The sequence below is a fragment of the Apodemus sylvaticus genome, chromosome 10 (assembly GCF_947179515.1).
Source record: "Apodemus sylvaticus chromosome 10, mApoSyl1.1, whole genome shotgun sequence".
In the NCBI taxonomy this organism is placed as follows: Eukaryota; Metazoa; Chordata; class Mammalia; order Rodentia; family Muridae; genus Apodemus; species Apodemus sylvaticus.
In genome coordinates, this window is record NC_067481.1 from 98,109,712 (window position 1) to 98,123,312 (window position 13,601).

A 13,601-nucleotide genomic window follows, 5' to 3' on the forward strand; every position below is an offset into this window, starting at 1 on the left:
AAGGTTTCTCTACATAGTGAGTTCCAGGGAAGTGGGACTATGTGAAGACCCTGTCTCAGAGAGAGACAGAGGGACTGAGACAAAGACAGAGGACTTCATATGTATGTAATCACAATTTTGATGGTGCATTTACACTCTATCCATTTTTTTATCATGTTTAGGTAAATGTTTAGGTAAATCTAAGCTCTCAACAGTTATTTTATAAAAGAGGTTTCTAAATTACAGCAAGTCTTTATGCTTTCATTTTATTGATTTTATATATGTCTACTCCTTCTATATCTCATTTAAAACACAAAAATATCCAATTTGTTTTGAATTTATTTTGAAAACAACTAATAAAGCTGAGCTCACCACCAGGGGCTTGAGGAGGATCATAAGTTTGTGGCTGGCCTAGGTTATATTGTGGGTTCTGGGTCATGGGCTACACTGTGAAATTCCATTTCAATAAACTAAAGAAAGCAACAAAAAGCCTAATTTGAAACATATGAAATATCTCTCATCTTTTACTTTCAGCATATTTAAGGTGATTCCTGACTGTGTGATGTAATTGTAACTCTAATTGCAATCAATTGACCTTCCTGTCTTCACAGGTCATTTTTAAAAGTTTTATTTTGTTAATCATTCCATTAGTTTACATCTCAAGTGATAGCTTGCTTTCTGATTACCTCTCCACAAAAAGCCCCAATCCCACATCCAACATCTCCACTCCCCATTTACCTCTATAAGTTTGCTCCCCCAAGTTTGCTCCCCCAAGTTTGCTCCCCCAAGTTTGCTCCAGCATTCCCCTCTGCTGAGCATCAAACCTCCACAGGACCAAGGGCCTTCACTCTCATAGCTTTCAGGCAAGGCCATCCTCTGCTACATATACATCTTGTGTCATGGATGCCTCCCTGTACACTCCTTGGTTGGTGGTCTAGTCTCTGGGAGCACTGGATGCTCCAGCCAGATGATGTTGTTCTTCCTATGGGGTTACAATCCCCCCACTCCTCCAGTCCTTTTGCCAGTCCCCCCTGGGGGTCCCTGAGCTCAGTCTGATGATTGGCTCCAAGTATCCACACCTGCATTGGCCAGTTGCTGGCTGGACCTCCCAAGAAACAGTGACACCAGGTCCCTATCATCAAGCAGCTTGTGAGTACAGTAACAGTGTAAGGTTTGGTATTTCCAGCCAGGATTGATCCACGGTGGGGAAGTCCCCGGATGGCACTTCCTTCAGGATACACTCCATTTTTCTCCCTCTTCTTCCTTTGGACATAAAAATTTCTGGGTTAAAGACTTTGAAATGGGTGGGTACCCCCATTCTGTTTCCAGGGGCATGCCAATCTGCTGGATGTAGAATCTACAGGTTCTATCTACCCATTATCTCTGCATTTTGGCTAAAGCATTCCTGTTGGGTCCTGGGAGCCTGCAGCTTCCCTGGTGTCTGGGACCCTCCAACTGGCTATCCTAAGTCCCTCATCTCCCCCTCTACATATTTTCATTCTATTTCCTTACCCTCTGTACCTCTCTCCTATCCCCTCCAGTACTTGATAATGCCCCCTTATTTCCTCCCCTCCTCTCTCCCTCTTAGGTCTTCCTCTTCCTCCACCCTCCCTCAATGATACTGTTGCCTGCTCAATGTGGGACTGAAGCATCCACACCCTGGTCTTACTTCCTCCTAAGCTCCATATGATCCGTGGGTTGGAGCATGGGAATTGTGAGCTTTCAGGCTACTATCCACTTATCAGTGAGTACATGCCACATGTGTTCTCTTTTGACTGGGTTACCTCACTCAGGATGGTATTTTCTAGTTCCATCCATTTGCCTGTGAATTTCATGAAGTCAGCATTTTTACCTGCTGAGTGGTATACTCCTTTGATTAAATGTACCACATATTCTGTATCCATTCTTCTATTGAGGGACATCTGGGTTTTTGTCTGGCTTCTGTTTTTTTCTTTTTCTTTTTATTCGATATATTTTTTATTTACATTTCAAATGATTTCCCCTTTCCTAGCCCCCCCACTCCCAGAAAGTCCCGTAAGCCCCCTTCTCTTCCCCTGTCCTCCCACCCACCCCTTCCCACTTCCCCGTTCTGGTTTTGCCGAATACTGCTTCACTGAGTCTTTCCAGAACAAGGGGCCACTCCTCCTTTCTACTTGTACCTCATTTGATGTGTGGATTATGTTTTGGGTATTCCAGTTTTACATGGAAAATATTTCTGGTGAAATTCAAGAAATATATAGACAAACACATTAAAATTGACTATTTCACCGAAAATTTTACATATAAAATGGTAGATATAAAAACTTTCTCTAAATTAATTGAAGGTGGAATTAGAAACATTTGTGATAAAAAGCAAAGATTTACATTGAAAACATTTCTGCTAAAATAGAGGAAATATATAGAAGAACATATTATAACTGAAGATTATCATGACAAATAATGTAGATAAAATGGTAGACATAAAAAATTACTAAATTAATTAAACGTGGAATTACAAACATTTTCTGATAAAATTGAAGATTTACACGATAAATATTTCTGTTAAGCTATGTCTTTTTATTGGGGAGGTGAGTCCATTTTTGTTAGATTTTAAGGAATAGTGATTGTTGCTTCCTGCTATTTTTGATGTTATTTTTATATTTGTGTGGGTTCTTCTTTTGGGTTTGTTTGAAGAAGACTACTTTTATGCTTTTTCTAGGGTGTAGTTTCCCTCCTTGTGTTGGCATTTTCCATCTATTATCTTTTGTAGGGCTGGATTTTTGGACAGATATTGTGTAAATTTGCTTTTATCATGGAGTATCTTGGTTTCTCCATCTATGATGATTGACAGTTTGGTGGGTCTAGTAGCCTGGGCTGGCATTTGTGTTCTCTTAGGGTCTGTGTGAGGTCTGCCTAGGATCTTCTAGCTTTCATCATATCTAGTGAGAAGTCTGGTGTAATTCTGATAGGTCTGCCTTTATAAGTTACTTGCCCTTTTCCCCTAACTGCTTTTAATATTCATTCTTTAGTGAATTTGGTGTTTTGATTATTATGTGCCAGGAGGACTTTCTGTTCTGGTCCAGTCTGTTTGGAGTTCTGAAAGCTTCTTGTATGTTCATGGGCATCTTTCTCTAGGTTAGGGAAGTTTTCTTCTACAATTTTGTTGAAGAAATTTACTGGGCCTTTAAGATGTAAATCCTTGCTCTCTTCTATACCTATAATCCTTAAGTTTGGTCTTCACATTGTGTCCTGGAGTTCCTGGATGCTTTGGGTTACCAACTTTATGCATTTTGCATTTTCTTTGACTGTTGAGTCAATGTTTTCTATGGTATCTTCAGCACCTGAGATTCTTTCGTCTATCTCTTTTATTCTGTTGTTGATGCTTGCTATGACCCCTGAAATCTTTCCAAGGTTTTCTATCTCTAGAGATGTCTTACTTTGTGATATCTTTATTGTTTCTACTTCCACTTTTAGATCCTGGATGGTTTTGTCCAGTTCCTTCACTTGATTGTGTTTTCCTGTAATTCTTTAAGGGATTTTTGTGTTTCTTCTTTAAGGGCTTCTGCCTGTTGACATATGATCTCCTGTATTTCTTTAAGGGATTTTTGTGTTTCCTCTTTAAGGGCTTTTACCTGTTGACTGATATTCTCCTGTATTTCTTTAAGGGAGTTATTTAAGTCTTTCTTGAAGCCCTCTATCAGCATCATGAGATACGATTCTAAATCCAACTCTTGCTTTTCTGGTGTGCTGGGGTATCCAGGACGTGCTGTGGTGGGAGAACTGGGTTCTGATGTTGCCATGTGGCCTTGGTTTCCGTTGGTAGGGTTCTTGTGCTTGCCTTTCACCATTTGGTTATCTCTGGTGCTAGTTGGTATTGTTGTCTCTGGTTGGAGTTTGTTCCTCCTGTGGGCCTGTAAGCCTGTAAGCCTGTGCCCTTACTCCTATGAGCTCAGAAGTGAAAGCACTTCTGGGAGACACCTCTCTCCTGATGGGCTATGCACAGAAGGCTGTGGAGTTTCCTGTCTCCCTGGTGTCAGTGGCAGCAGGAAGACTTCTGTTGCAGCTGCTCCACTGATCTTATGCCCAGTGTGCTCCTAGCTCTTCCCCTCCAGAGAGAATGTAGAGATCTCACCTCTGAGCTCAGAAGTGAAAGTGCTGCTGGGCTATCACTCTCTCCTGGTGGGCTGTGCACAGAAGGCTGTGGAGTATCCTGGCTCCCTGGTGCAAATGGCAGCAGGAAGACCTGCCTTCTTTCTGGTTTTTATAAATAAGACTGCTATGAGCATTGTAGATTAAGTGTCCTTGTTATATGTTGGAGCATCTTTTGGGTATATGCCCAGGAGTGGTATAGCTGGGTCCTCAGATCCCTATGTCTAATTGTCTCAGGAATTGCTAGAATGATATCCTGATTGATTGTACCAGCTTGCAATCCCACCAACAATGGAGGAGTATTCCTCTTTCTTCACATCCTCTCCAACACCTGCTGATACCTACATTTTTGATCTTAGCCATTCTGATTGGTATGAGGTGGGATCTCATGTCGTTTTATTTGCATTTCACTGATAAGTAAGGATGCTGAATATTTCTTTAAGTGCTTCTCAGCCATTGGAGATTCCTTGGTTAAGAATTCTTTTTACTCTGGACTCCGCTTTAAAAAAATCAAAGATATTTCCTTTAATTTTAGGATCTCAGGATTTCACCTCAGTGATGGTGATTTCTTCTTAATAACTGCTAATTTTTTAGCTCCAGCTAACCAGCATTAATTGTTCCAGTAGCCTCTTCTATTCTAGACTTTAAAGCTGGAGCCACATGGCCAAAGCTGCTGAGTTTTTCTGTTTCCTGTAACTGGATCATGTTCCCCCTATTATCTTACCAGCTTTCTGTTTTCCAACTTGCTCACTGCCTAAGCTTGGCTGTCCTGGAACTTGCTCTATAGATTGTCTTGTTCTCTACTTTTTTTTATTCGATATATTTTTTATTTACATTTCAAATGATTTCCCCTTTTCTGGCTTCCCACTCCCCGAAGGTCCCATAAGCCCTCTTCTCTCCCCCTGTTCCCCCATCCACCCCTTCCCACTTCCCTGTTCTGGTATTTCCCTATATTGCTACATTGAGTCTTTCCATAACCAGGGGCCACTCCTCTGTTCTTCTTGGACATCATTTGATGTGTGGATTATGTTTTGGGTATTCCAATTTTCTAGGCTAATATCCACTTATTAGTGAGTGCATACCATGATTGATCTTTGAGACTGGGTTACCTCACTTAGTATACGTTCTCCAGATCCATCCATTTGTCTAAGAATTTCATGAATTCATTACTTCTAATGCCTGAATAGTACTCCATTGTGTATATATACCACATTTTTTTTTTGTATCCATTCCTCTGTTGAGGGATACCTGAGTTCTTTCCAGCTTCTGGCTATTATAAATAGGGCTGCTATGAACACAGTGTATCATGTATCCTTATTACATGCTGGGGAATCCTCTGGGTATATGCCCAAGAGTGGTATAGCAGGATCCTCCAGAAGTGATGTGCCCAGTTTTCTGAAGAACCGCCAGACTGATTTCCAGAGTAGTTGTACCAATTTGCAACCCCACCAGCAGTGGAGGAGTGTTCCTCTTTCTCCACATCCTCGCCAACACCTGCTGTCTCCTGAGTTTTTAATCTTAGCCATTCTGACTGGTGTGGATTGGCAGAATTAATATAGTTAAAATGGCCATTTTGCCAAAAGCAATATACAGATTCAACGCAATACCCATCAAAATCTCAACTCAGTTCTTCATAGAGTTAGAAAGAGCAATTCTCAAATTCATCTGGAATAACAAAAAACCCAGGATAGCTAAAACTATTCTCAGCAACAAAAGAAATTCTGGGGGAATCAGTATCCCTGACCTCAAGCAATACTACAGAGCAATAGTGTTAAAAACTGCATGGTATTGGTACAGTGACAGGTAGGCAGATCAACAGAATAGGATTGAAGATCCAGAAATGAACCCACACACCTATGGCCACTTGATCCTCGACAAAGGGGCTGAAAACATCCAGTGGAAAAAAGCTTTTTCAACAAATGTACTGTACTTTTTAATAGGGTTATTTGGTTCTCTGGAGTCTAACTTCTTGAGTTCTTTGTATATATTGAATATTAGCCTTTTATCAGATATAGGGCTGTTTAAGATCTTTTCCCAATCTGTTGGTTATTGTTTTGTCCTATTGACAGTGTGCTTTGCCTTACAGAAGCTTTGCAAATTTATTTGGTCCCATTTGTCCAGTTTTGATCTTAAAGCATAATCCATTGTTATTCTATTCAGGAAGTTTCCCCCCTGTACCCAAGTATTTGAGGCTCTTCCCCAATTTCTCTCATATTAGATTCAGCATATCAGGTTTTATGTGGAAGTCCTTGATCCATTTGGACTTGAGCTTTGTACAGGGAGATAAGAATGGATCAGTTTGCATTCTTCGACATGCAGACTGCCAGTTGAACGAGCACCATTTGTTGAAAATGCTGCCTTTCCTCCAACTGGATGGTTAATGCTGGGTATTAGGGTGGGGTTTGGGGTCTCAAGCCTGTATTCCTGGCTTGAGATAAAGTGACCATAGGTGTGTGGGTTCATTTCTGTGTCTTCACTTATATTCCATAGATAGACCTGCCTGTCTCTGTACCAATTCTATGCAATTTTCACAACCATTGTTTTATATTATAGCTTGAGTTAAGGAAATGTGATTCCCCCAGAAGTTCTTTTATTGTTGAGAATAACTTTCTCTCTCCTTGGGTTTTTGTTATTCCAAATAAATTTGAGAATTGCTCTTTATAATTCTATGAAGAAATGAGTTGGAATATTGATGGTGATTGCATTGAATCTGTAGATTGCTTTCAGTGAGATGGCCACTTTTACAAAATTAATCATGCTAATTCATGAGCATGGGACATTTTTCCATCTTCTGAAGTCTTCTTCGATTTGTTTCTTCTGGGGTTTGAAGTTCTTGTCATACAGATCTTTCATTTGCTTGGTTAGAGCCACACCAAGTTATTTTATATTATTTTTGAATATTGTTAAGGGTGTTGTTTTGCTAATGTCTTTCTCAGCCCATTTGTCCTCTTAGTAGAGGAGGGCTACTGATTTGTTAGAGCTAATTTTATATCCAGCTTGTTCACTGAAGATGTTTATCAGGTGTAGGAGCTCTCTGGTAGAATTTTTTTGCAGTTTCTTATGTATACTATCATATCATATGCAAATAGTGATATCCTGCCTTCCTCCTTCCCAGTTTATATCCCTTTGATCTCATTTTGTTTTCTAATTTATCTGGCTGGAACTTTGAGTACTATATTGAATAGGTAGGGGGAGAGTGTCTTGTTTCTAATTTTAATGCAATTGCTTTGGGTTTCTTTCCATTTAGTTTGATGTTGGCTATTAGTCTATTTTATCGGATATTAGAATGGCTACACCAACTTGTTTCTTGGGACCATTTGCCTGGAAATTTTATTCCAGCCTTTTACTTTGAGGTAGTGTCTGTCTTTGTCACTGATGTTTGTATCCTGTATGAAGCAAAATGCTGGTTCCTGTTTACATGGCCAGTCTGGGAGTCTATGTCTTTTTATTGGAGGATTGAGTCCTTTGATATTGAAAGTTATTAAGGATCAATGATTGTTACTTCCCATTATTTTTGTTGTTAGAGGTGGAATTATGTTTGTGTGTTTCTCTTCTTTTGGGATTGTTGTGAAAAGATTAATTTCTTGCTTTTTTCTTGGGTGTAGCTTCCCTCCTTGTCTTGGACTTTTCCTTCTCTTACCCTTTGTAGGTCTAGATTACTGGAAAGATATTGTATAAATTTGCTTTTGCTTTAGAATACCTTGGTTTCTCCATCTATGGTAATTGAGAGTTTTGCTGTGTATAGTAGCCTGGGCTGGCATTTTTGTTCTCTTCAGATCTGTATAACATTTGGCCAAGATCTTTTGGCTTTTAGAATCTCTGTTAAAAAGTCCGGTGTAATTCTAATAGGTTTGTCTTTATATATTACTTGGGTTTTCCCTTACCACTTTAAATAAATGTTCTTGTTTTGTTCTGTGCACTTGCTGTTTTAATTATTATGTCACAGGAGATATTTCTTTTCTGGTCCAATCTATTTGTGTTTCTGTAGGCTTCTTGTATGTATATGGGCATCTCTCTTAAGGTTAGAGAAGTTTACTTTTATTATTTGGTTGATGATTTTGCAGCCTTTCTGTGTTGGGAATCTACTCTTTTCTATACCAATTATTCTTAGGTTCTGTCTTTTCATTATGTCCTGGATTTCATGAATGTTTTGAGTTAGGAACATTTGCTTTTTGTATTTTACTTGACTGCTGTGTTGATGTCTTCTATGGTATCTTCTACACCTAAGAATCTCTCTTCTATCTCTTGTATTCTTTTAGTGATCCTTGCATCTGTGACTCCAGCTTTCTTTCCTAGGTTTCCATCTCCAGGACTGACTTCGTTTGTGTTTTCTTTAATGTTTCTATTTCCATTTTTAGATCCAGGATGGTTTGTTTAATTCCTTCACATATTTGATTGTGCTCTCCTGTATATCCTTAAGGCATTTATGTGTTCCCTATTTAAGGTTTCTAATTGTTTACTTGTGTTCTCCTCTATATCTTTAGGGGAGTTATTTATGTCCTTCTTAAAATCCTCTATCATCTTCATGAAATGAGGATTTAGATCTTGCTTTATAGGTGTGTTGGTGTTTCCAGGTCTTGCTGTGGTGGGTGAACTGGTTTCTGATGTTGCCAAGTCATATTAGTTTCTGTTGCTTGTGGTCTTGCACTTGTCTCTCCCCATCTGGTTATCTCTAATGTTGATTAGCATTACTCACTCTGAGTGAAGCTTGTCCTTCCTTTGAGCCTGTGATCCTGTGATCCTATGGTCCTGGATTTGTCAGAATCCCTGGGGGGTTCAGTTGGAACTGGGTTGTGCATGCTTATTGTATGGGTATCTAGAGCAGAGGCCCTGTTCTTGGAAAAAAGTGTAACCTTGAAGGAGTCAGGACCTTTAGCAGTGTGGGGTATCTGACTCCCAAAGTCCATGGGTCCAGGTTATGCTGGGTATTAGGGTGGGGTTTGGGGTCTCAAGCCTGTGTTCCTGGATGTGTCAGAATATCTGGGGAGTGTAACTACAACTGGGGTGTGGGCTCTGTGTGTTTGGATCTAGAGCAGAGGCTCTGCTCCAGGCACAGGTCCACTTTGTTGACCACATGGGCTGATAAACTCTAATACTTTACACCACACTGACTTACTGTATCTGTAGAAATTAAATCCACTAAAGCCCCTGATCTAGAGGGGTGGCTCAGAGGTAAGAGCAGTGATTGATTTTTGGGACGACCACGGTTCGATTCTCAGCACCTACATTGCAACTCACAATCATAACTAACAACATTTCCAGAATATACGACTTCCTCTTCTGGTCTCCATTGTCACCAAGCATGCATGTGATGCATATATATGTATGTAAGCCAAATGCTCACAAAGGGGTCTCTGTGACTTCTTAATGATTCCAAGTCCAGCAAAGCAACAATCAAAGGAAGATTTCAAAAAGTCAGTTTAATAGAGTTCAACATGATTCAGTAGCAGGTATTGGTTCAACCTTGATTGTCTGATACCAAGAAGTTTATTTTAGACATATTTAAGAAAGGAAATTTGAAAAAAAGGTTTCTGGGGATAACAAACTCAGTCACATATGCATAACAAAACTTAAGACATGACTACATCTTACATAAAGATAGGATCCATACATATATAAGTACATGTGACATCTTACATAAAGATAAGATCCATAGATTAACTGACGAAGCAGGTTAAAGATGAATATGGATGGATCTGGGTGACAAATGTGGCCTGGCCATATAGAGATATAAAGGCTATTAATACATCTTCTCTCAACTCTCTGAGAGGAAAGCATCTTATACGTTTCTCCTTTTGAGACAACCCTGTGTGCTTAACATCTATGGTTACTTAAGGCTTGTGTGTACGCTCATACAGATAATTTTTTTAAAAAAATTAAATATCCAATAAGAATGTGTAGCATCTTTACAAAGAATAGTTTCTGAGGTCATTGTTGCTTTATGTTCTGCCTCTGTGGAAACTTCTCCCATGTAGTCCGTGTGTGTGTGTGTGTGTGTGTGTGTGTGTGTGTGTGTGTAGCCCAGGCTGATGTTGACCTCTGCATCATCCTTCCTAAGAATCCCTGGAAAACTTAGATATGTACAAACAGGTATTGTACCACTTCAGTCAGCCCTTTAAATTATTCTCAAGTAGGTCATGAGGCCATCTTTTGCATCATCTTCAGAAGTCTTGATATTGCACTTCTTTAAATTTTATTAGTCAATGCATAAAACTGTATGGATATGTGAGTGAATTTGTATGTGTGAATGCACTGTCCATGTGTTTATTTATGTATGTTCCTGTGTGTGCATACACATGGAAAAGTCAGAGACTGAGGCCAGGTATTCTCTTTGATCTCTTTCCACACTCTGTATGGAGGCAGACCGTCTCACTGAACCCAGAGCTTGCTGACTCAGCCAGTTTACCTAACCACTTTCCCCCAGGTTCTCTTCTCTGCCTCCACCACTGAGATAACAGGCTGACTGCCATACATTTTTTGGTATATATGTGGGTGCTGGTATCTGAACTGAGGTCTTTAAGCCCATACAGCTAGAACTTACTCTACTGAGCCACCTTCCATGTTTGCAAAAGTAATGGTTTTTTGTTTGTTTCTTAAGACTTGTCTCTATGTGTAGCCCAGACTGGATTTGAATACACAGGGGCGCACTTGGTTCTGTTTTCCAAGTGCTGTGATTAAAAGCATGCACTCCCATGGCCAGCAAATGTACTGATTTTAAACTAAGACTTTTATTGTAGATAATTTCAATACTCAGTAAGAGCAGACAGGACAGATATGGATATAAGAATTAATTAACAGCTAATATAACTTCATCTATACCCTTAATTTTTTCCATTTTTAATTTATTATTTGTTTATTTCTTCGAGTAGTGCTTGAGACTGAGTTTCCTTGTAACAGCAATGGAGAACTATGCGCTCTTCCACCTACCTTCACATTCATCGAACTTTTCACTGGATATTTTACAGGATGGAGCCTGACCCCGTAATGCCAGTCACTTCCAAGGCTGCCTATAAACAAATGTGCCATAAGCCCTATGTGGTAAGTGACCATGTGGAAAGAAGAGAGGACTGTCCTTCTGATAATGCACTGCCTTCAGTTTCTGTGCAGGGAGAGAAGAATCAGGACCCATTCTTCAACCTTACTGGCTTAGATCATTCTCAGGGAATAGTCTCTTGTACTTGTCTCCACACAGATTGCTTCATCCCCAAATTCTGACTGTGAGCATAGATAATAGATTCCATCAATATTGGTCAATAGGGGTAAAGAGCTAGATTACACAAGGACTTTCTGCTCGTCTTTAATGAGATACCCAGAGAGTCTATCCTCAGAGGGACTTCATACTGCAGTAAATACCTGTCTAATTTTCCCAGACCTCCTTCTGACACAGAGGTCTGAGACATTCACCTTCACAGAACTTTCCTATAATCCCAAGACATTCCAGTCCTTAGAATAAAGAACACTATTGCCCAGCCATTTCAAGATAAAGAGATAGAACTGGTCTGTCCAGGTATTTTCAGGTTAGTCGAGATGCCAAGGTTTCTCCTGCAACAAGTGCTGCTCACTTTCTTCTACAGAGGGTTCAGCAGCAAGAGTCACACGTCTACCAGTTGGAGCTTGAGATAAATGCAATAACTGGTTATTTCTCTTTTCCTTTGAGCTTCTAAGGAGTGGGAGGAAGATTGGAAATGTTACCAGACACAGGTAAGAGCAGTGCATGTGCAGAAATGCTTTTATGTTATATTAAAAAAAACCCTAAATTGGTGGCTCTGGGTAAACAACATGACCTAAAACTGGGATGTATAAATTGAGTATCTGGAAAATAGGAGTGGATCTTAATTCAGAAACTCTAACCCAGGATTAATGTGTACGTGGTTATAGCATCCTATAATTCTGAAGACAGTGTTCTGACCCCTGCTTCTGTTTTTGTAGCTAAACTCAGACTCATGAGCAGCATCAACCAGTCGAGTGTCTCTGAGTTCCTCCTCCTGGGACTCTCCAGGCAGCCCCAGCAGAAGCAGCTCCTCTTCTTGCTCTTCCTCATCATGTACCTGGCCACTGTCCTTGGAAACCTGCTCATCATCCTGGCCATCAGCACAGACTCCCGCCTGCACACCCCCATGTACTTCTTCCTCAGCAACCTGTCCTTTGTGGATGTCTGCTTCTCCTCCACCACTGTCCCCAAGGTATTGACCAACTACATACTTGGGAATCAGGCCATTTCCTTTTCTGGGTGTTTAACACAGTTGTATTTTTTCTGTGTATTTGGTGACATGGACAATTTTGTGCTAGCTATGATGGCCTATGACCGGTTTGTAGCCATATGCAACCCTTTACACTACACAACAAAAATGACCCATCAATTCTGTGCCCTTCTTGTTGTGGGGTCATGGGTGGTAGCCAACCTGAATTGTCTGTTGCATACACTGCTCATGGCTCAACTTTCCTTCTGTGGGGACAACATCATCCCCCACTTCTTCTGTGATGTGACTCCCCTCCTGAAACTCTCCTGCTCAGACACACATCTCAATGAGCTAATGATTTTTACAGAGGGAGCTGTGATCATGGTCACCCCATTTGTCTGCATCCTGATCTCCTACCTCCACATCACTTATGCTGTTCTGAGAGTTTCATCCACAGGACAAAGATGGAAAGCCTTCTCCACCTGTGGCTCCCACCTGGCTGTGGTCTTCCTCTTCTATGGCACCATCATTGCTGTGTATTTCAACCCCTCATCCTCTCACTCAGCTGGGAGGGACATGGCAGCTGCCATGATGTACACAGTGGTGACCCCCATGCTGAACCCTTTCATCTACAGCCTGAGGAACAGGGACATGAAAGGGGCTTTAAGGAAAGTGCTTACCATGGTATTTCCATCTAAGCAGTAATGTAGAAAGTGTGGAACATCACAAAGGTAACTAATGTCTAAGAATCCTTCATGTTTTGTCAATTATCTGAAACTTAGCTCCTTTCATTTGTAAGAAAAGCATCTATTATCTATACCAGATACAGAGCCCTGGATACAAATCCTTTATGTAAAAGAATGAAAAAACTCCTTAACAAATGTTATTATTTGGATTGTCATGTCAATGTCTTGTCAGAATGCTCCATGAATGCCCCTGCACAGTGTTGGAAAGAGCAAGGAGTCTCAATGGGACAACACTAGAAAGTGACTAATGGTAAAGTCAAAACTGGGTCAAGTTTTGTCACAACGGGGAACAGATCCCTGCTCTAGATGGGATATGGTTTCTGAGTTGTGATAATTCTGACTGGTTGTCTTCATGCAGTTCACTATAAGACTGAGCTCTGATTGGCCAAGCAACAGCAGCTATCCACACCATTTTCAGGTCAATGGGCATGCTGTTTTGTTGGCATAAGGAGATCCTATGCTCCTGTGTTCAGCTGTGCTAATATCTCATGCTATCACTGTTTTAGAGACCTATCTGCTACTGACATTCTTGGTAATGCTACATGTTCCTTGGCAGAGTGCCAGCACC

General features: G+C 40.5%; 1 protein-coding gene across 1 annotated transcript; it reads left to right on the forward strand.

Annotated features, from left to right (window-relative positions):
* The first annotated feature begins 12,050 nt into the window (after positions 1-12,050).
* Positions 12,051-12,992, forward strand: LOC127694135 (olfactory receptor 1361-like). Its single transcript, XM_052195560.1, has one exon. The coding sequence runs from the start codon at positions 12,051-12,053 to the stop codon at positions 12,990-12,992; it is 942 nt and encodes a 313-aa protein (XP_052051520.1).
* Positions 12,993-13,601: the final 609 nt, after the last annotated feature.